The 22,761-nt window shown below is 40.5% G+C and overlaps 2 protein-coding genes across 4 annotated transcripts in view; both read right to left on the reverse strand.

Moving 5' to 3' along the window:
* Positions 1 to 22,761, reverse strand: part of engl (endoglin, like) — a 449,904-nt gene that overhangs the window by 19,468 nt on the left and 407,675 nt on the right. The gene's annotated exons all lie outside the window — the stretch shown is intronic.
* On the reverse strand, positions 1,782 to 16,073 carry vmo1a (vitelline membrane outer layer 1 homolog a). Of its 2 annotated transcripts, XM_087243874.1 has the most exons (5): positions 15,680 to 16,073; positions 7,237 to 7,349; positions 7,016 to 7,129; positions 4,464 to 4,645; positions 1,782 to 4,393 (listed from the first exon to the last, which is right to left on the reverse strand). In XM_087243874.1, exons 1-4 carry the CDS (start codon positions 15,884 to 15,886, stop codon positions 4,465 to 4,467), a joined length of 615 nt encoding a protein of 204 aa, XP_087100000.1. In that variant the 5' UTR covers positions 15,887 to 16,073; the 3' UTR covers positions 1,782 to 4,393; position 4,464. The 2 variants fall into 2 exon arrangements, with proteins under 2 accessions (XP_087100000.1, XP_087099999.1); XM_087243873.1 differs by lacking the exon at positions 1,782 to 4,393 and having other exon boundaries at positions 4,461 to 4,645; positions 15,680 to 16,023.

The raw sequence follows: 22,761 nt of genomic DNA on the forward strand, positions 1-22,761 counted from the left end.
TGTATTTTGAGTTTTGTATGCATATTCATTTACTTGCATTACTATATATTTCTGTTGAATGTCTTTTTATGTATTTTTTGTCTACATGGTAACCCACTACCAGTAAAATGGTTTAACCCATGGGCGGGGCCAATACAATAAAATGGCCCCAAACAATCTCTTGAAGCGGGTAGTTGTAGGAGAAGGTTGTGTTTTTGTCAGTAATGGTAACAGATTTTGTTCAGGTCATTTACTTGATTTAGCTGAACAAGCCTGTATATACATTATAAATATTGAATAGTTTATTTTTCTTTATTGTTATTTTGTCACTTTCACCTGTTTTGCTGGATTTTTGTTTTCGCTTTGTGTAAATAAATCACTCTTCACTTTCACCAGTGGTTCTATGACACCTTTTTGCCTCCATCCACCCGGTCAATTGTAACAGGCTCCATCATTATCCACTTTTAAATCACGTCTTAAAACATGCCTTTTTAGCTTGGCTTTTTAAGATTATTTCAATAGTTCATTCTACCGCAAATTGTTTTTTACATCTTTACAGACGTTTCGCTTGCTTGTGTTTATATTCTGTCTTTTATTTTTTTATCTTGTCTCTTGTACAGCACTTTGGTCAGTCTTGTGACTGCTTTATAAATAAATGCACTTGAACTTGAACTTTTGGAAAATTTGTATTTCCTACTATTAATGTAAATGCTAACAGCCCACATAGCATTTCTCTGGCCCAGCTCTGGCCCACACAATCACAATTACGGTCCATGACTGGACCAAGTCTGGCTTCTAGACAAGGGCCAAACATAGACCACATCTGGGACAGGTCTCAGCCAAGGTAATGACTCATAACCAGGGCCAGACGGAATCTGCGATCTCATTTTGGGAGTATCCAGCAGAGTATCAATACTAAAACCTTATACATGAAATAAAAAGTAATAAATTACTGAATAAAAACTTAATAAATACAGATTTACACATTTACCCAAGTAAATAAACAGAATTTATGATGGGCTAAAATATCTGCAGAAATCTGCGGATACTACTCATAACTAAGCCTGAACTAGGCCAGAGAGGTTGGTGTGTCACAATTGCAGTGAAATTGATAAACCCATGAAGCACTGCACTTTAAGCACACTGTGGATTCGACCTAATTGGTAGAATTTTTTTATTTACTCAAAAATATATTTTTTAAAATGTGGGTCAAGATGGCCAAATTTACATAGCCCACACATCTATTTTTAACATCTGGCCCAAATCTTGTGTGCCGCCTTAAAGACATTGCCACCACTGCCAAACCCGGGCCATGTTTGGCCCACATGCTTTATGCCAGTGCCGGATGAATGTCTCCTGTGCCAGCCTTATAACAAATCTGGGCCAGAATTCTTTGCTACCTGGGATGTTTCTTGCATTCTTAAAAAGATGTTATTTTGTTCGTCTACAGTTGACGTTTTACAAACTCATGGGTAACACTTCTTTGAGCATGCAAAATGAATTCGGACAGTGCTGTGAAAAAGGGCAGGATATAAGAGGATGATGCTGATATGAATTGGACTGAATGTTTTACATATCTGTACAGAGAGGTCAAGTTTTGTTGTTTTTACATGATGCAAATCACTTTCCAATGTTCAGTAAGTATTTACCTCTGGAATGCAGTAAAATGCAAAACCTTTTAAATGAACTTGATTGTCTGGTCTGGTGGTTTTGTGCGTGTATGAATGGAAGCCAACAGGACAAAAAGTGAAATGCGACCAAGTGCTTTACTAAGCTGCAGTAACCAGGCAGTCTCCAAACAATGCATTTTTAATATGCTTTAATTGTGGCAGAAATGATTAAACAGAATCCCCCAAAACAAACCAAGTCAACAGCTTATATAGGAAGGTGCATGCATACATAAATGGCATGATGACTATCCTTTTACATGATTGGCTACTCTTATATGTAACATGTTAGTCATGAAATTATTCAGTATGTGTAACCATCCAGACTTCTGTGTGTTATGCACAGAAATCTCAGACTACGTTGTGTGCAGAATTATTAGGCAAGTTAGAATTAGAATTTGTGGCAAAGCACAAGTTCACACTTAGCTGATGATTGATAATAAAGCGTATTTGGCATGCTGTCGTGGGAGGGAATCCTGAGCTTAGAATATCTTTGAGCCCGGGGCTCCCTCCTGTTTGAAGGGCGAGAGGAGAGTTTGAGCTCAGGTTGGTGCTATTTTGAAATAGTCAATTTACTTATGGTGCATGTCTTTGGATGGTGGAAGGAAACTGGAGAACCCATTCAAAAACGGAGAACATGCAAACTCCACACAGAAATGCTGACCGGCTCGGAGAGGGCCAAACGAGCTGGGTTTAGCTGTGAGGCAACAGTGCTACCCACTTGGCCACCGTGCCGCCCTATTAGAGAAGGGGAGGAGTGGGGTGGAAGGTTGGATTCTTCAAGATGAAGGTGACTGGAGTAGAAAGCTCTGGTCATTTACAGTGAGTCAGTATGCATCTGATTGGTGCAAATGTACGGTGCTAATGCGGTACCAGGATCCTCTTGAAATTAGTTATTAAAAATTAAAAATAAACCAGACTTCTTGACTTGTGTGCAGATTTATGTGCTAAATAGTGGCAGTAGGTTTGATTTAGTCGATCTTCTGTACAAATATGTCCATCTTGCTCATTTCTAATGACACCAGCACATATCAGTACAACTACCCTTACCTTGCCGGTGCTGAAGTGTATCTGTTTCTGATTCAGCCATGTGTGTAGGAAGTCATACTTATCAGTAGATAAAACCAATGAAAACTTTCTCTTCAGCTGCACGGTGGCGCAGTGGGTAGCACGTTCACCTCATAGCAAGAAGGTCGCTGGTTTGAGCCCCAGATGGGTCAGTTGGTGTTTCTGTGTGGAGTTTGCATGTTCTCCCCGTGTTCGCGTGGGTTTCCTTCGGGTACTCCAGTTTCCCCCACAGTCCTAAGTCATGGGCTATAGATGAATAGGGTAGGCTAAATTGTCTGGAGTGAGTGTGTATGGGTGTTTCCCAGTAATAGGTTGCGGCTGGAGGGGCTTCCACTGCGTAAAACATATGGTGGATATGTTGGCGGTTCATTCCACTGTGGCAACCCCTGATTAAAAAAGGGACAAAGCCGTAAAGAGAATGAATGAATGAATGAAGGAACTTTCTCTTCATGGATTTCTTAGCCCAGTCTTGACATTTAGCTTATGCGACCAACCCAGGCTCATTCTGAAAACGTAGTCTATGTAGCCAGAGGTAAGTTTGGCTGCATTTCATTTTTTTTAAGCGAACGCTATGTGGCGGTATGACGCCATTCCTTTTGGCGCTTACCGGCTGACCGCTTACCTCCGTGTAGAAGGCTTTCCCACCGCAACCAGTTTGTCCGGTTAGCTCATCGTGTACGTTGGCGGACTTGAGACCCAGAGAGAATTTGACCATGACGACAAAAACCGGGTTTGAGTCTGGGGAAGAGCGATTTCAGAAACAAGGTAGGACAAAAACAGAATCCAAAAAAATAAAACGAACGAGTGAACAACGGTGACAATGTGGTAAAATCTGAAGACATGGTAAAAATCAGATGAGGGCTTTTCTTTTTCTGGACTGCTTTCGTAAATTTTTGGTTGTCGTTTAGGAGAAGTGAGTGGGCGGGCGGGTCAATCGGTAAAATTGGTTGGGTTCAGGGAAGGAGGAGGGTTGGTCCGTCGATTGGCTGGTCGCACAGTCAATCTTTCAGCCAGTCGACAGTTGACAGGTAGGTTTACGCGAGAAAAGCAAGGGTGCGAACGGCAATCGCGAGAGGCAATTGAGATGTGAAAAATCGCACACAGCGGCTTCTGGCTGATTCGCCAAAACAAAAACTGCAATACATACCTCTAAGGATGTTTTTCGCAGCCTCCAGAAACGTCCACAGGACTATGTTTTCAGGATGAGCCTGGGTTGTTTGTGACGCAATATCTTAGCCTTTTAAAGAGCCTCCCTCTGGAAGATTATTTATAATTTTGGATTTTTCTGAGTCAATAAATGTTATTTTTTGGGGGGTTTATTTTGTCAGAGGAAAAGCTGCTGCCTAATAATCACCTACATAACTGTATTACAATGTTGTATTGCTTAGGTTGAATCACCTGATATGCTCAAAAAAGCATTTAATTTGAATTACTTGTAGTAATTAATGCATATTATTTCTGTAATTAGTGACGGCATAAAAATTAGAATATTCTCAAAATAATCACTTGCCAAATAATTCTGCACACATAACACAAGATGTTATCCTGGAAGAACTGAAATGTTAGTTTTAATCAATTAATTTCTGTCATGCCCTAAACCTCCTGTCCAGGTCTGTGTGCATAAGCATTATTACAACCCATCAGGTCTTCTTGCTGTTCTTGTTTTCATCCTCTTCCTCCTGAAAGAAAAGCCAGACCTCAGTTCTCTGCAGTATGTGTTATTCTGAGTGTTGTTTGCAATCCCCTCACCTTAATCGCAGCAGTACGTGGCTACATCATTGAGAGCGGTGTCGTCCCATATTCCCTGTGGCTCTTCAACCCGAGTCTTGATGCCACAAATTCCTTTTCCCTGACAGCTTTTGCTCCAAGAGCCCCAATTCCCCCAGGCCATGCCATCACCTTGTAGCAGATTACCATCACTGCAACTGAACCTGGAGATAATACAGATATAAATTAATACTTAACTTATTCTTAAAGGGCACTTGTGTTGCAAAATCATCTTTTGTAAGCTGTTTGGACAGAACAGTGTGTAGGTATAATGTTTCCACAGTCACATTGGAATAATAGAAACACAAGTCTCTTTTTTAAAATTACCTGACAATAAAATAGTCTACAAATCATAGTGATTTTGAGGCCCACCGCAACGTGACGTAGGAATGCAGTTTTCCCGCCCACCAAATTGATTGACAGGTGTTTTAATTTTATTGTTAAGAAAGTGAAACAATAACGTCGGTGCCAGTGGTGTAGTGGTTAGTGCGTGGACACATGCACTCCGGTCCTTGCGGCGACTCGGGTTCGATTCCACCTTGCGGTCCTAAGCCGATCCTTCCCCTCTCTCTGCTCCCCATGCTTTCCTGTCAATTCTCTCTACTGTGCTGTCAAAAATAAAGGTGAAAACCCTGAAAAAATTATTATAAAAAAAAAAGAAAGTGAAATAACATAGTCAGGTTGATATGGTTGTTTCTTCTGTCATGAACACTCTTAGTATGTAGAATACTCTTTAGTATGTTAATGAATATGTAAATAGCAATGTTAATGTATTTGGTCTTGGCGGTAAAGATCTGCTACGCTGCTGCTGCTTGGATTATTATGGCAGAGCAAGTACCAAGATCTACTACTGACAGTATATTCACAGACATGTGATATAACATATATATAGTAATCCCATAGCAGATTTAAACACAGGTGGAGCTGGGGTAGAGGAGGGTCTCCAAAAACACACTGCAGCTTAACAGCGTAGAATGATGCAGAGCATTTAGAGTGATGAGGATCAAGCTCGTTGGCTGCCGAGGTGACTGCAACCAATCTCCTGTGCCATGAAGTTAATGATGCAGAAGCAGATTAGGTGACCTATCAGCCTGCACTCACATAGAGTTTCATGGCAGAAATTTCACTTTTGTCGCATATGTATGAGATACAAAATATGAAAGACATGTATGAAAGCTGGTGGTGTGCAGCTAGGAGCAACACATTAGTTTAGCTAAGGAATCATAGCTTTTGAATAGTCAGTTTAAACAACCGACCATGAATTCATCTATGTATAAAACCTTGCTATAATAGTAGTAGCATAGGGTATGTACCTTTTGTAACTTGCTTCTGATAAGTTTGCACAATGCATTTTTTAGCAATGCATTTGTGTACCTGCAGCTTGACTAAAATGTACAAAAGCTTTCATAAACATTAGCAGCCCAGCAATAATAAAAGATCATCGTCCCTTATCTTTTAGTTGTTTGTCTTGTTGTTTTCGGTATCTCCATAAATGAGCCGCAGCTTGACAGCTTAGAATGATGCAGAGCATTTAAAGTGATGAGAAGCAAGCTCACTGGCGGCTGAGGCGACAGCAACCAATCTCCTGCACCATGTAGTTAATGACGCAGGATCAGATTAGGTGACCTATCATGCCCGATTCACATGGGGCTTCAGCACCAACGCAGCATCAGCCAATGAAATTAGTCCACAATCGGCTACTGTCTGAAGTGGGATATTTGCATAAAGAAATCTGATTGGCTGACACTTCTGTTGGCACTTGAAAAGTTGAGAAATACAGTGAGATCTACAATTCAGTTCGGCAAAGCTTGAAGATACCCATTCAAACTGAATGGAAAGCCTTGACGCTGATGTCCCATGTAAATCGGGCGTCAGCCTGTGCACGCATTAAGCTTATTGGCAGAAATTTTACTAATGTACATTGTTTGCTGTTCCACATGAAGATTGAATCGATGTGTCCTGGCTTCCTCTGGAGTTCATTGTCTCCCTGTCAAACTTGCGAAGCCTGAACTTACAAGGAAAGAATGCAAGTCTGACCTTTGTGTCCTTAATGCTGAGAAAAGCCCCAGTCCGTTATCAGATGTCTCTATTTTCCTCCATCCACACTGACATGGAGCAGCAGCATTTTAAAATGAAACAGCTTTTTCAGTGTTTTCAAAATTCTCTGTTTTCAGAGGTGGAAAACTCTGGGGTAGTGTGGATGGAAGGCGTAACTATTGCAAAAGTTATGTGTTTGAAAACTAATATGTATTAGTGTAAACGAGGCCTGAGACACATTACCAAAAATGTTTATATTTAAATAAAACTGATAAATGCACTTATGTTGAATAAGATAAGTGCATTTATCAGTTTTATTTAAATATGAACATTTTTGGTGATGTGTCTCAGGCCTCGTTTACACTAATACATATTAGTTTTCAAACACATAACTTTTGTGTGCATTCATTTTTTTTTGTATGCATTAAATACTTTTTTTCTGTGTATGATTTAAATCAAGTACCTTCATATTACATGATTGTTTTCAACATACTCACATGATGTTGTTTGCTGCCGTGTCATCATCAATTCCTTGAGGAGACTCAACATTCAACTTAAAAGCTTTCAAGAATCCAGAACTACACCATTCGTCAGATGTCCACTCACCCCAGCTGAAGAAAAGACACAATAGGGTTTAGACAGATCAAATAAAATTTTTTGTATCTTTAACAATTAATGAAAAACAAACAAACAAAAAAAAAAAACCCAAAGTAATTACCTTGAAACTGCGGACTGAACTTCAGCAACAACCTTGGACAAGTTGTTTGGACGGACACAGTAAAGACGAATCCCATTGACTGACGTCTCATCAAGTGAATAAGGTTCTTCCACCTTAAAACAGCCACATCATTAATACAATCCTCCTTTAAAAATGGTGATCAATTTCACACTGACAATTTCCAATACTCCCAAGTTCTATTTTTTTCACAGTGCAGGACTGTCTGAGGTAGCATTCAGTTGCTCATTTCTTCACATTTCATGGTTAATTGGTGACACATGTTTACACACTATTAATCTACTACTGTGTGGTCCACAAACTACTCTGACTCAATTCAGATTTATTTGAGATCAGATTCAGGCCTAATTTATATATAGGAAATATATCATGCATAAATCAGATGTTTGCCAAGGTGTTTCAGGCAGTTGTTGGCTTCACCTGGACTCACTCATACCTGTTCTCAGGGCTGGAGCAAGCTGAACTGCCGCTCTAGGCAAAGGACGGTCACGCCGCCCTCAAACCTAAAGTGAAACCGGGGGGTGGGTCTATTCTGCCGCCCTAGACGCAGCTATAACTAAGGCGCGGGTGGTGAGGGTAGTTTAGGGGACGCCGCCCTCTCTATTCTGCCGCGCTAGACGTGGATATAACTGAGGCGCGGGTGGCGAGGGTAGTTCAGGGGACGCCGCCCTCTCTATTCTGCCACCCTAGACGCAAATGAGGGCGCGGGTGGCGAGGGTAGTTTCGGGGACGCCACCCTCTCTATTCTGCCGCCCTAGGCGGCCGCCTAGGTCGCCTCTATGGAAGCGCCGGCCCTGCCTGTTCTCAATCACCTGATTTCTAATCACCAGCACCTGCACACAGACACACTCACACAAACAAACACACACACACACACACACACACACACAAGGATAAAAGGCGTTTATCCTTCTCCAGTGTCTCTGTGATTCCTCCTGGCTCCTCATACTCCTGGATTCCCTTCATGTGTGTTGTGTGTCTGCATCAGATTTACCCATCTCTTCCACAAACTCTTTGAAACAGATAAGACTTTGAATATTTTGTTGTTTTCAATAATTTACTCTGATTTCTACAATTCTTGTGTCATGTCCTTAGTGTGTTGTGACAGAAGGACCAATCGAAGACCGAATTTGAGGTGGATACCAGACACACAACACCCTCACCCATAGATATCCTCACCACACTCAAGGCTTCACTTCTTCCCGCACTTTTTCCAGCAAATGCATATACCTCAGTAGGTCCCATGGCCTTACCTTGTAGCAATCTGACACTCTGTCTAGATCTCTCTGATCTGATCACTTGGTTCTAGTAGTTCGATTGCTCACAGATTCAGTTCATGATTACCTGGCATTCCAGGATGTTTTCAGTAAGCAAGCAGCCACCAAACTCCCTAAAGGAAGAATCTATCCCCTGTCCATCCTGGTGTGCAAGGCAATGGAGGAATATGTGTCTGAGATGCTCCAACAGGGATTTATTTGACTGGCCACCTCACCGGCAGCTTCAAGCTTCTTCTTCGTGGGTAAGAAGGATGGAGGTATACGTCCCTGGATTGACTACCGAACTGTAAACTCCCAGATTATGCCCCAGCCATATCCACTTCCACTGGTCCCAGCAGCTCTAGAAGAACTCCATGGGGCTTTCATCTTTAGAAAAACTGGATTGAAGGAGTGTTTATAACTTGGCCTATATCCGGGCAGGAGACAAATGGTAGACTGCCTTCATCACTCCAGCAGGCCTCTATGAATACCGGTTGATGCCCCACGACCTTTCCATCTCATCAGCCGTCTTCCAAACATTCATGAATGATGTTTTCAGAAAGTTTCTTCACTGCTTTGTGATCGTTTACATAGATGATATTCTAACATATTCAAAGAATCTGGCTGAACATTGCCAACATGTCACCTAAGTTCTCCAGTGTCAACGACAGCACCAGCTGTATCTGAAGATCGAAAAATGTGAGTTCCACCAACCATCTGTGCAGTTTCTTGTGTACATCATTTCTGCAGAAGGCATCCAGATGGACCAAGGGAAGGTAACAGGCCATCTGTGAGTGGAAACAACCTAGTACCGTAAAAGAACTCCAATGCTTCCTAGGCTTTGCTAACTTCTTCCGAAGAATTATCAAGGGATACAGCTCCATCACTTCCCCCCTGACCTCCCTCCTCCGCAGCAAACTCAAGTCCCTGGTTTGAGACAAGCCGGCCCATAAAGCCTTTGTAATATTTAAGAAAACATTTCGTACAGCCCCTGGATTCCCTTCATGTGTCTCTTCCACGAACTCTTTGAATATTTTGTTGTTTTCAATAAACTGCTCTAATTTCTACACTCATATCAAGTCCTCAGTTTGTTTTGAAAGTGTGCTACATTTAAACCGATTAGTAGAATTTTCTACAGAGCACTGTGCTCTGACATCATTAAAACTGCAATCATTAGGTATGTCTCTGTGGTACAACTTTTGTTTTCTCAGGAGGAAGCACTGTAAATGTAGATTAAACAATAATGATATACTACCATAACAAAATGAACAGCACTTGAGACACCCATAAAAAATCACTCACCTCAATATCTGAAAATTACAGACTAGTATCTCTTCCATTTATTGCCAAAACACTGGAAATGGTTGTTTTCAAGCAAATTTCACCAAATACTCAAAACCCTGCTACATGCAAACCAATTAGGCTTTTAATGTGGACATTCCACGGAGACTGCGCATCTTTCAGTCACTGAAGTCCTGCGGCTTACCAAAGCAGCTTTTGTCTGCTGCTTTTGATACAATGAATCGGCAGATTCTACTGTCCACCCTCTCCTCAATGAGCATCAATGGAACCCGCTCTGCCGGTTGGAGTCTTAAAGGGTCACGAAACACCAAAACACATTTTTTGAGCTAATGTCAAGTATATGTGTCCCACACTGCTAAAAACACTATTAGGACACCTATATTTCACTAAAAAGTGTAAATTGGTTGTTTTTTGCGTTATTTCAAGTAAATTCATACTTCCGGTTTGAAACGAGTTTTTGAAGCTGCGTCACGGTCATGACATAATAGTGTGTATTCCAGCGTGCAGACTGGGCGTCTGTGCCAGAGTGTGTCTTATTACGTCTTACAGTGTGCTGCATTAATGCATGAGTAAGGCTTGGTTCAAACCAATCAGCGCGCTCTATTGTGCAACTTCATTAATATTCATTACTATCACCGTGTTTTCAGGACAGAGACGCCAAGTTGTGTTGGCAAAACAAGCGTGAAGTGTTGCTTTTATAGTTTGCTGCAGTTAAGTTTCGTTTTCATTTTCTCTCTGTGAGAGCTCAGAGTCACGTGTGGATTAACAGTGTACGCGACGCGCGACAACAACAACTTACGTGTCTAAGGAGGAACATTGTTTACCTGAGAGCTGTTCTCATCTGCAAACGCTGAGATCCGGATTCGCTTTTAGTCTTCTCTTCATAAAGACGTGGCTCTAGTTGCTGGTGATTGTCCTGTCTCTACAGATTTGGTAAGTGGGTGACCAGTGCTCTTTGTTTATTCAGTTTGTTCGTATCTAACAAACTATTGCACAGAGTGTAAACATGTTAACACCACAACCAAACTTTAACCTCGTGTAGGGTTTTCACCTCATTTAGTGACCGGAATAACACGTGCGGCTTTTTGACACTACCTTTCGTGTGCATCTAAGTTTCTGGGAAATGCTGAGGTTTTTTTTCTCTCATTCGCCGTGCGGTATCAAACATTGCATGAAAAATACACGCTTAGAGCAGATCCTCGAATCAAATATCTCGTTTGTCGCGAGGGACATGAATGAATTCCCTGAATGAAAGAGCCAAACTGCAGTTAAAGTCCACCATTTAATAATTTGGCAAATAATTCGACTACAGATGTCCATGTAGGTTAAACACCATCACTTTCTCCTGTATGTGTGTGTGTGTGTGTGTGTGTGTGTGTGTGTGTGTGTGTGTGTGGGTGTGTATTTTGACTCTGAAACTTGCGCGTACCCAAATAGACACTCCCACACCATCCCACTTTTCTTCCTCCGACACTCCCCCCTAAACAGAGGTGGACACGCCCAGTTTTCTGACTTTTTCCAAAGTAGAGGTGTGAAAACACCCTGCTGAAACGAGGGGGTTTCATGGCCCTTTAGGTTATCTCACCGGGCAGAACATTCAAGGTTGCCTAGAGAGGAGGACAGATATCCAAAGTTCATCATCTGGCCACTGGAGTACCTCAGGGATCTGTTCTTGGTCTCCTACTATTCTCTATTTACACAACATCAGTGGGAACCATCAACCAATCACATGGTTTCTATTATCACTGCTATCCCGACGACACACAGCTCTATCATTCGTTTCATCCAGATGACCCTACGGTAACTGCAAGAATCTTGCACTGCCTGGAGGATATCTTGACTCAAAATTTTTTTTGCCAATTTTGGCATGGGGAAGGAAAAGAGGAATGTATATCTGGCACTATTAGTGGAGGCAGCTTCAAGCTTGGCTTTGTTCCAGGGGCAACCAGAATAGAGAGAGAAGGAATGACTGGCTTCAGGGCTGAAGAAAGGGGCTGTGGGTCAACGGTAGGGGAGAGGGTTAGGAGTTGGAGTGATAAAAGGGCTGATGGTGCATTTTCACTGGCATGCTGCAGGCATAAAGAAGAGAACATTTCTAATTTATTTATACAGGTTTAATAGTTGTGCTGTGCATTAAAGGTCTGAAGTAGAGGAGAACATGTTAATAGTGGCTAAAAACTATGAAAAGAGGCATTTCTTGATTTGTGTCAAACAAAGAAAAAGCCAAGTGACAACCAATTGCTGTAAAATAGGGGTCACATAGCCTACTTAGTGTTAATTTTAACAGAAATTTTTGATTTATTTGTGCCAAAGTCCCTTTAAGACAAGTCATTTCACTCTGCAGTATGGGTATTCTGTCTGAATGGGGAAACATCAAATTCTCCAAATCTATTTGCCAAGCTTACGATTACATGACATGTTTGGAATCACCAATAAAATTAAGCCACAACTGCCTTATAAGTTTAGTTTCTAAACGTTCAAAGCAAACAAAATCTGCTTATTTTCAGGTTACCCGAGCTAATGGGCATGTGCATTCGAAAGGAACGAGATCACGACACCAACCTCATTTATGGCCGTTCTACACATTATCATCTTCTGAATAATGCTTCGCCAGATTGCGCTGCTCTTCTGAACTAATTCACAACTTGGTCTTGATAGCGAATCTCCTCCAGAAAGCGACTCTTTGTTTACAAGTTTGTGGGCGTTTAAGTAGTTGCTGTCATGTGATGTGTGTTAGACAGAATGGACTGTACCTCGTGTTCATTTCATATAGATTACAAAAGAGATTTCAAGTTTTATTGAGATATATTCTCATGTGTGTGAAGCAAGTATTCGCTGAGATTCAATGCATTTGTTGACCACCAAACTGTCATAAAACCACAGTCAAAGCTTTTCCTCTGAGAAATGCCAGTCAATACCGATCGATGATTGGCGCCTGCTAGTAGGCGGGGCTTCATTCGCCATATTAATCGTTTCACTTTCCCCCATTCAAAACTATACGAGTGACATGTCTTGTGTATTCTAGAATCTTTGGTTTTAGTCTTTGACTTAAATTCCCTTTTAGTTTTAGTCATATTTTAGTCTTTTGAATCATTTTACGTTTAGTCTAGTAATGTAAAAAGATCTTTGCTGACTAAATCTACTCGAGATTTAGTTAACTAGAATAAGTTTGTTTGTTAAATTTAAGTTAAATTTAATTATAGTAATTATTTTTTACAAAATTATTATAGTAATTATAATTATAGTAATTATTTTTATTTTTTGCAGATTATAGCACTACAGTATCAATACATCCTTACAGTAAGAAATAATCACATCTTGCAGAATGTTGTCGAGATTTAAGCAGTTTGTGTAGTGGTACATTGTAAAAGGCTGTTGTCATGACGATCGAGGCAGCCCGTGCAAATCTAGCGAGTTTGATCAGGTTATAGCTAAACTGTAGTGGCAGCAACTTGTAGCACTGAAATTGCACCTTTGCTTCACTTTAAAATGAAACACACGAGGAAATGACTGTTTTATTTAACTGATAATAACCTATTTAAATTTACAACCAAATTGACAAACTTTTACCTGATTAATTGCAAGCAGCGCAAGAGAAAAACAGTTGCATTAGCCCTGAATTTATTGCGCCACAAAGCAGTGGAGTTGTAGCGTTGCTGGCGTTACTGCTCGCTGATTCCCGTGGGAGTGGAAATACACTGTGGGGATTGTGACTAAGGTAATTAAAAAACACTAGGTGACAAGACTAAAGCGATTCAAAGCATCTGTCCTTTTAGAAGCGTTTCGAGACCTGGCGAATCCGCGTTTGACTGACAGGGTCGGACAAATAACCTCTGTCTCATGTAGCCAAGTGGACCATGCGTGTGCACAGAGTATCAGTGCTGCAAAAGTCCCGAGTTTGGATCTCGACTTTATGCCTTTTAATAATGACTTTATGTATTTTAATAATGTTAATTTTTATAACCAAAACCAGGCATATTTATTTCACAAAGTGATTATTGGAATGTCAGACCAATGTTAAAACAAAACACATTACAACAACAGAGCATTTAAAAACTAATGTCTATATAACCGCATCCCTCTGCATTTGAACCCATTTTCTCTGCATAGTAGACATGGTGAACTAAATCACATTAGAAACTTCAACTCTACAGTGTGGTGTATAATTCCTGAATTTGCTTATCTCTTTCTTTGCTGAAGCTGTCCCAGAGCAATACATGAAAAAATGACCACTAGCTGTCAGTGTAGAGATGGGTTTTGAAATGTTTCGAAACGTCAACTTACTTGCTTCGACTGTTTCCGTGTTTCATGAATCCTTGCTTTGCCGACCACTAGTTTCTAATCGCTTTTGTCCCCTGACCTGGGTGTTTCAGATCATGCTTCTGTGCAGTGTTTTACTTGCGTTTAGGGATCTCAACACTGTGTTGAAACGTCAGTTTTGCGTCAGCCACCCCTACTCCAAATATTATTTATGTCATTAATAGTATTTCTACAGTGGGATTATTGTCTCCACACAGAGATCGGATCTGATCATCACCCAGTCCATGACATGAAGAAACAGAACAAACTGGGACAAATTCAATCGAGAAGAAAAACATCTCTAAGATGGTGTAAAGACTACCTGAAAAACTCTGGGCGAGTGTACCAAGTGTTTAAAATGCAATGTGTGCTCATACGAGATGTTGATTTGATTTAGTTAATATAAGTTGATTAATTGATTGATAAAATGTGTTTATGCATTATTTTTGAACGCGTCCTCATTTTACAGCATTTTTACACAAGTGCCTAAAACTTTGAACAGTGCTGTAGATCTGCAGGCAGTTTTTTTAAGCATCTTCGAGATATTGCCAAAGTTCTTGTGGATTGAGTTTCAGGTCTCAGTTTGTTCAGTTTTTTCATGTCATGTTGATCAGATCAGATCTCTGTGTGCAGCACTGGCTCTTGGCAGACAATAATGTCACTCTAGAATTACATTTTATCACAAAATAATGTTGAAAATGTAAACTGATATTTCAAAATAACATGCTATAGAAAAATATAGAAATACGTGACTTTAAACCTTTTTTTTTTTTGGTGAAAATACTTGTGACCTAAGATTTTTGCAAAGTATTGTATATAATTTGTATCCTCTGCATAAGTGTTTTTTTTTTTTTTGCCATCCTTGTATATTTGAAGTGTAACCAGCTTTAAATTAAGCAAGAATTAAGTTTTAAAGGCACTACATATAAAAATAAATCATGACTTACTTTTAACAGCACATTGCACTACATTTAAAAAGTTTTAAAAAAGTATTTAATAAATAGAAACGACTATGCTCTTAAAAGACGATAATATGTTCCTCAAATTTGCTATTGTTTCTGTTACCTCATTAAAAAAATAACTATTTTTTTTTCAGTGACAGAATATGCTACCCATCAGACTGTGCTGCCAGCATAATGTTAATGTGGAGTGTTTTTGTGTCGTACAGTACAACACACGGTGATGTGACCACTGAAATATGCTGGTTGCAAAAAGAAAAACAAAGAAAAAATAGCAGTCACGTGTGGCTCCTGTGGAGGCAAAATATTCACCCATCTGTCTCAAATTCAAAGACGCTGATTGGTTGGATTTTTATTGCAGACATATGTTAAAAGTGAAACTGCTCCGAAACAGATCCACCATCTGGCCAGAACTGAACATGTTGGCAGGCACAGACAAGCGGAGGGGTTAGAGAAAATGTTTTGCACAGATGATTTTCTAAAAAAAAATTTAATCATATAAAATTTATAGAAATTACAATAAGAATATTAACAACAATTATGTGTGTGTGTGCGCCCCTGGGAGCACTGGCTAGTTTAGAGCTGTTATAAAATCAATGCCAGACTTACCTTGAGACTAAACCCTCGGGCGTATGAGCCCCCTGGACAAAAATCTGGCTGTCCCCATGAGCCCCATTCTCCTCCATTATCAACAGTCATCTCGATTTTGTTAATCGTTTCAACGATCCGTATCCATGAACGTAATTCCGAGACCACAATGCTTACTTGCAGCCCAATGATGGATAGCAGCAAAAACATGGAAAATGAACGATGCATCTCTGCAACACTGACGTCTGCCAAGTAGTTTTGAAAACGGCCTTTAAGGAAACACAAAGAGAACTGAACACGGTTGCCAGTTTATGTGTTGAAATCCACCTCTGACGCTCCAGCAGAGAGTAAAGTCAGTGCTCACTGGGAGGAACTTAACGTGACCACCAAACAGAGCTCTTCAAAACACGAGATCTAATCATAGATATTCAAAAAGAAAAGAAGTAAACAATGCTCGAATCAAACAAACCAAAATCCAAATGTTATATGGTATTTATGCATTTTCAAGGAAAGGAACTGAGTTTAACACCAGTGTTTTGCTTTTATTTTAGTCTATAAACAAAGGTTTCACACTAAGAAAGCCCTGACTGGAGAGATATACTCTTATTTTCTATTGTAGGACTCTGATAAAAATGTACAATTGCAAAAATAACACTAAGAAGACTGCATTTTATTAATTCATTTTCTTTTCGGCTTAATCCCTTTATTAATCCGGGGTTGCCACAGTGGAATGAACTGCCAACTTATCCAGCATATGTTTTACACAGCGGGTTGCAGCTGGAAGGGCATCTGCTGTGTTAAACATAGGCTGGATAAGTTGGCGGTTCATTTTGCTGTGGCAACCCCAGATTGATAAAGGGACTTAGCCGGCTCACAAAATGCCATCAAACAATAGCCGCGTTTCCACTATCGCGCCTAATGCCGAGTTCAGACCGCATGATTTTCAAAGTAGTCGTGTCACAGATGTTTTCACACTGCATGACTATCTGGGCTAGCGTTTCGTCGCTGCTTTGTTTACACTGCAAGATGGATCGGTGACAGGGACATTCACACTGTATGACTTTACTATAGGAAGAATCGCCGACAACTTCGTCCAAACTACGTCTCACAGCCAAAAACACGTCGTATATCTTTTGTTATTAACTACATAACGAGAAAGAAGCCTTTAATGGAGTAGAACATGTACATGTTTGCTCACCTGGGTTTAAAGGGAATTAGCCATTTCTCCTCAACATTAATAATAAACGAATTTCTTTCTGTATGAAACGTTAAACAGACACGGTTGCTCCTGAGTCCTGTCAAACCTCCACTAGTTTTCCTCCATTTCGTGGGTCCAAATAAACCTAAAATGAGCTCTTTTAACTTCTCCCCCAGCCTCCCGCTGGCCTGCAGCAGGTATACACACACACACACACACAAGTGAATGCTGCTCTCTCATTGGCTGTAGGCGATCGCTGATGTTATTTTCAGTCAAAACTCATTTCACACGGCATGATTTGAATCGCCGACAGCTCCAAATATTCAGCACTCCAAATATCTCGCAGGCATCGGCGACGCATCGGCGATTCTCTCAGATCGCGTCTTTGATAGTTCATACTGTGTGATTGTCTCTCACGTGCACGAGCAGCGATTTGCCTGTGATTTCAGGCATTTGTCGGCGATTTCTCAAAACCTGTCGGCGAGCCAAAATCGGGGCTAAAATCACACAGTCTGAAGTAGGCATAAAGCGAGCGAGCCAGGGCGAGCCAAGGCCAGTGTCACTTCTGGGGCCTAATCGGGCCAAAGCGGGGCTTTCTTGGGGCCAGCGGCCGGCCTTTTCTTGGGGCCAGCGGCCGAATACCTTGGGCCAAGGAGGGTCAGCTGGGGCTTCGGGGCGGAGTGAAAGGAGAGGCGGACAGTTTTCTGATCGCACATGAGTACATGAGCCAAACACATAAATAAATAAGGGAAAGAAAACATCTAGCCTTATAGTCTGGGGTCTTTTTGCGTATGATCACCCTTATGTTTCCCTTTTAAATTTAAGGCTGCTGCATAAAATAATAAAGTAGTTTAAATTTATAGTGACGTTTTTTGCTGCGTCCTCCTTTATGTTTCAATAACGCATAATAATCTTTACACCATATTAAACACACAGCAGACAATAAAGGTTTTCAAGAGTTTTGTCAAGTTTAAAATGTTTGTTTTTGCGTGTTTAGATGCCTGTATGTGTGTGTGAGACCGGGCAAGAGCGCTCCTTCACAGCTCTGTTGATGCCACGAGCGGCTTTTTTCTTTATTTATTTTGGAGATAATACACAATATAAATACAACTGAAAGACTTAAAACTTAACAAATTACGTGCCCACTTTCGTAGACTTTAAACAATATAGTGTCATATCTTGATAAAATAGCCTAAGCTATATTGAAATATAATTTAAAGAATTACAAATATCGGATAAATATAAAATCACATTAAATAAACAAACCAATATAAAATAAACAAAAGCTAGCTATATGTAGGTAGCCTATATACAATACATAAATCAAACCGTTTTAAAGCCACATAAAGCCTAACTTTCATTTTACAAAGACCTATCTGCAAAAGGAAGATTTTCGATATTTTCTAAAAACAATAAACACAGGAGAAGGTTTGAAATATTTATATAAAGTAAATATTTGTATAAGTAAATATTTAGGCTATAAAGTTTTTGGATACGATGATATTAATCAAATCGCGCAAACAGAGCATTAGGTGAAAGCAGAATCTAGCCTATACCTTTTTTTCTGTCACTCTTCATTCTGTCCTGCGCAGCGCTCGCTGCTTTAAACGCATTGGGGGAAAGTCCAAACGCAAAATGTGTTCTATATACTCAAACAAGTGTTTATGTGTTTATATGATGTGGTTAAATTTATAAATGAAACTTTAGATGAAGAGCTTTAGTGAATAGCTGCTGAGCGCAACACATGTGTCTATATTTTATAAGGCTACTCGCTCTTGTGCTGAAACACCTAACACGACGTCTATCAAAACGAGGATGTTATAAAATACATGCCATATCGAGATATAAAGGAGAATTTCTGTGGCTTTATATTATGGATGTGTGCGCTCTCTGTGATGGGTCCCTGCGTTAGTGATGAGAGCACTCGATGCACAATGCCAACAGTCGGTCGGCGAGTAAACAATAAATGTAATGAATGGAAATACACAGGTCTGTGCGTATAGACATGTCATGTACTGCTGTACAGTAACGTGTCGTTTGTTTGTTTCGGTTGTCTTCATTTTAATGGTTTCGTTTCGTGATTCCAGGGTCTGCTTTATCTGCTTGATTCTCGCTGAAGTGGGCGGGTTGTGTGACGTTTGATTCGGGGACGTTCTGTGGGCGGTGTTTGCGTGACGCGCTGTGAGCTACTAGCCCGACAGTGGAAACGCGACATGATTTCAGCCTCATTTCTCAACCTCCCGGGCTATTGGCCCGGCCTGGCCCGATTAAAGCCCTGGCTCGCACTGGCCCGATAGTGGAAATGCGGCTAATGAGGGTAAAATCAATAGCCAGAAGCAGGTGAGTTCATTGCATGCTTTAAATAATCAGTCCAGGAGGTGGCGCTGGTCAATAACAGTATAAGTTCACAAATAATGAAGGGCCATGAAACCCCCCTGTCTCACAGTGTAGTGGTTTCTTGCTTTTTCTTTTAATGAATCAAACTCAGTCTGGAGGTTATGAATATCAGAAGAGTATACTTCATTGTCGACAACAAAGGAGAATTTTCAGGAGACCCCCAGTAGCATCTCTGTCTGAAAAATTCTGTCTCACTGATGTTCTGGCCTGCTTATATACTTCTTTTGCAACTATTTTTCCCTTTGATCTACATATGTCACAAAAATTCTACCTAGGTTAACCCCTGACCCCAATTTCCACCTAGGTTAACCCCTGACCCAAACCTGGTAACTATATAACTTATCCATTTCTTGTGATATGGTAATTCTTCTAATGGTATGCAAGTCCACAAGCAGATTATACACATACAATTTGAATATATAGATTAACTTCACACTTTGAAGAGTATAAAATCCACTTCAACAGCAGGGTGTTTTCACACGTCTAGTTTGAAAAAAGTCAGAAGAGTGGGTGAGTCCATCCCTGTTTAGGTGGGAGTGTTGAAATAGGTTGCATGAAAAGGGGAGTTGCATTACAGGCATAAAAAAATAATTATAATTAACTATATAGCCGCACGTATCATATTTGATACACGAGTTTCTAAGACCTATATTATATCAACCTGACCAATACTTTGTTTAAAAACCTGTTGTATATGATGTGATACTTGTATTCTCCCCCCTTGTGGATTTTCATTTTCATTGGAAGGGCTTTTTTTTACCTTTTCAAAATGGCTACTTTCATTGAAATACTCGGATGCTTTTTGGCTAAAAACTATTTGCTAAAGTTGTTATAGTAAGAATAACATTTATATTGTTACTAATTTTATTAAATAAAGGTTTTCTTGATTGAAACAAAGCATAATTACTTAATAAGTCATTTATTTTGTTGCAAATAAATTGTGTTGAAAATCATGTATCAAATTTAATACAACAGGAATAAAAGGAGCTTTATTTCCGAACAATGATGTCACATTTTTGTAATGTAATCAATATGATGCCTACTACAATGCAAACACACTGTTTTTGGATGATTAAATTAATATAAATAGCGACTGGGGGCTGTAGCCTGTCAGGAGGCATGTTCTGAATTCCACTTCCTGTGTGCTGGCAATGGCTTCCAGGTAAGGTGCTGTTAGCTTAGCAGTTTGCTAATTGATTAGTGGCTTGGGGTTAATGCTGACCCTGTGTTGCATTCCAGCCTGCCTGGTGTATGTGTGTTTCCATCAGTGTTTGGACTGATTGGACGACTGACTGCCCCACTGTCAGTTTGTGTGGTTGAAGACTTTTTATATCAGTCGGTGAATTTGTTATAAGAGCACCTCATTCATGTTTGGTAAGTGTTTGCATGTGATTGTAAGTAGGAGTGTTATCCAATGAAATTATTTGTAACTGTGTGTGGATGTGTGTTTGTTTGTTTGTTATAGGATTCTCCTTCTCTTTCAGATCGTAAATGGGCCCACACTTGTCGCTACTGTTAAAGAACATTTATGCTACAATCCAGAAGCGTTTAATGCTATCTTCTGGGTGATGCTACTGTCTGAGTACTGACTGAACTCTGTCAAAACCTCTTTGTATTGTATTTTAAAGAAAATAGAAGGTTCAGTTGCGTTGGGAGACCTGGGGCCGTCAACATTGAACAAACTGTCATCAATGTGATGAACTTGTGTCCATGTTCAATTGCACCTAAGTGTATTCTGTGAATCTTCCTTTCCTGTGACTGTCTAGTTCATTAATCTATTTCAAGAGACCCTCATTATTACTCTGTATTGAGTTCCCTGCTGAAAAATTCTGCTTAAACCAGCCTAGGCTGGTTGGCTGGTTTTAGCTGGTTGACCAGTCTGGTTTTAGAGGAATTTTTGCCATTTCCAGGCTGGTTTCCAGCCATTTCCAGCCTGGTCTTAGCTAGTCAGGCTGGAAAATGACCAGCCAAATCCAACTAAAACAGCTTGATCAGCCTGGTTTAAGCTGGGTATAGCTGGTTTTGGCTGGACTCCCAGCTTGGCTAGGCTGGTCAAGCTGGTTTAAGCTGGTCATCTCCCAGCCTGACCAGCTAAAACCAGGCTGGAAATGGCTGGAAACCAGCCTGGAAGTGGCCAAAACCCATCTAAAACCAGCCTGGTCGACCAGCTAAAACCAGCCAACCAGCCTAGGCTGGTTTGAGCTGGATTTTTCAGCAGGGTTCTGAGTGACTGACTTGTGTCTGTGCTTTGTGTAAAATGAACCTGTTTGAGAGTGAAGCCCTTTTTCCCATTAGTGGCTCTTGGTATCTTCTTTCTGTTTCTTGCAGGAGCTGGGGGCCCACGGGTGAAGGAACCTTTTTGGTGGTGGTGCTGCTGTGCCAGTGTGTGCTGTGGGACACTTCTGATGCACCAGGGTGTGTGGCTGGAGTGTGCTGTGGTGTAAAAGTGTATGGTGTATTTCACGGGTGATAACTCCTGTTGGTAGCCCCAGTCCTGTGAGTGAATGGCTCTATTTGGGAACATTGATTTGGAGAGTATGATATTGAGTATTTTCTATGTGCGGGTTGAATGATAATCACTTTCAGTGCCTTTTGTGAGTAAGCCCTCCAGAGCGGACTGGTCATCAGGACCTATTTTAGTGTTAGCCTTTTTAAAGAATTGTAAATAAAGTTTTTGTATTTACTCATGTCTCCTGTCTGCTCCTTAAACTAAAAAGAGACGGATCTGTGTGACCCTTTTAATATTTGTCCTGGGTTTGAATTCCAGATGGTGTAGTCGGTATAAAGAAGGCGTTGGGTTTGGTGGTTCAAAGGGATCTAACCTTTTAGCAACCTAAACCATCACTCAGGGTGCTTTCACACCTACACTTTTGTTTCGGAACGTGTCTCGATTGCCCAGTTAGCGCGGTTGTTTGGCATATGTGAACAGGGCAATCCCCTTTCTCCCTCATTCTGATGCTCTGTTTGAACTGCAGCAGATCGTCTTGACCATGTCTACATGCCTAAATGCATTGAGTTGCTGCCATGTGATTGGCTGATTATGAATGTTGTTTGAATTACAGGCGCGAGGTTACCATTGAAATGCAAGTTGTTTGCCCCTTATTGGTATTGCGCATGTCACAATTTAAGCTTATCCACAGCACCACACGGTCAAAACATCCATTTATTGTAAACTGAGGTCTTATTCATGTTGCTGTAAATTATATGTATACACAAACAATTAAAGGGGAATTGTATTTTCAATGGGAAACTGATTTCTGGAGATGGTTATAATTTTTTAAACTGTATAATATTACTGAAGGGAGACAGCTGAAAAACCACGTATTTATGGTCAAAGAGCCACATTTGGCTCATTGGCAATAGGTTCCCTAGCACTGCCTTAATCAAATACCATAACCTCCCCTCCCTCCTCAAAGCCACTTTTCTTAGCATCTGGTCATATGGAGTGCCTTTAGTCTCTTTTTATAAATTTCCTAACGTTAAAATAGGATCCAAATTCCTGTGATAT

This window comes from Danio rerio, chromosome 3 (genome assembly GCF_052040795.2).
Source record: "Danio rerio strain M-AB ecotype USA chromosome 3, GRCz13ab, whole genome shotgun sequence".
Classification (NCBI taxonomy): Eukaryota; Metazoa; Chordata; class Actinopteri; order Cypriniformes; family Danionidae; genus Danio; species Danio rerio.

Coding starts and splice junctions, on each gene's coding strand:
- vmo1a (XM_087243874.1), bottom strand. CDS start 15,886: ATGCATCGTTCATTTTCCATGTTTTTGCTGCTATCCATCATTGGGCTG. Junction 7,350..15,679: donor CCCGAGGGTTTAGTCTCAAG/GTAAGTCTGGCA, acceptor GGCTGTTTTAAG/GTGGAAGAACCTTATTCACT. Junction 7,130..7,236: donor GTTCAGTCCGCAGTTTCAAG/GTAATTACTTTG, acceptor TCTTTTCTTCAG/CTGGGGTGAGTGGACATCTG.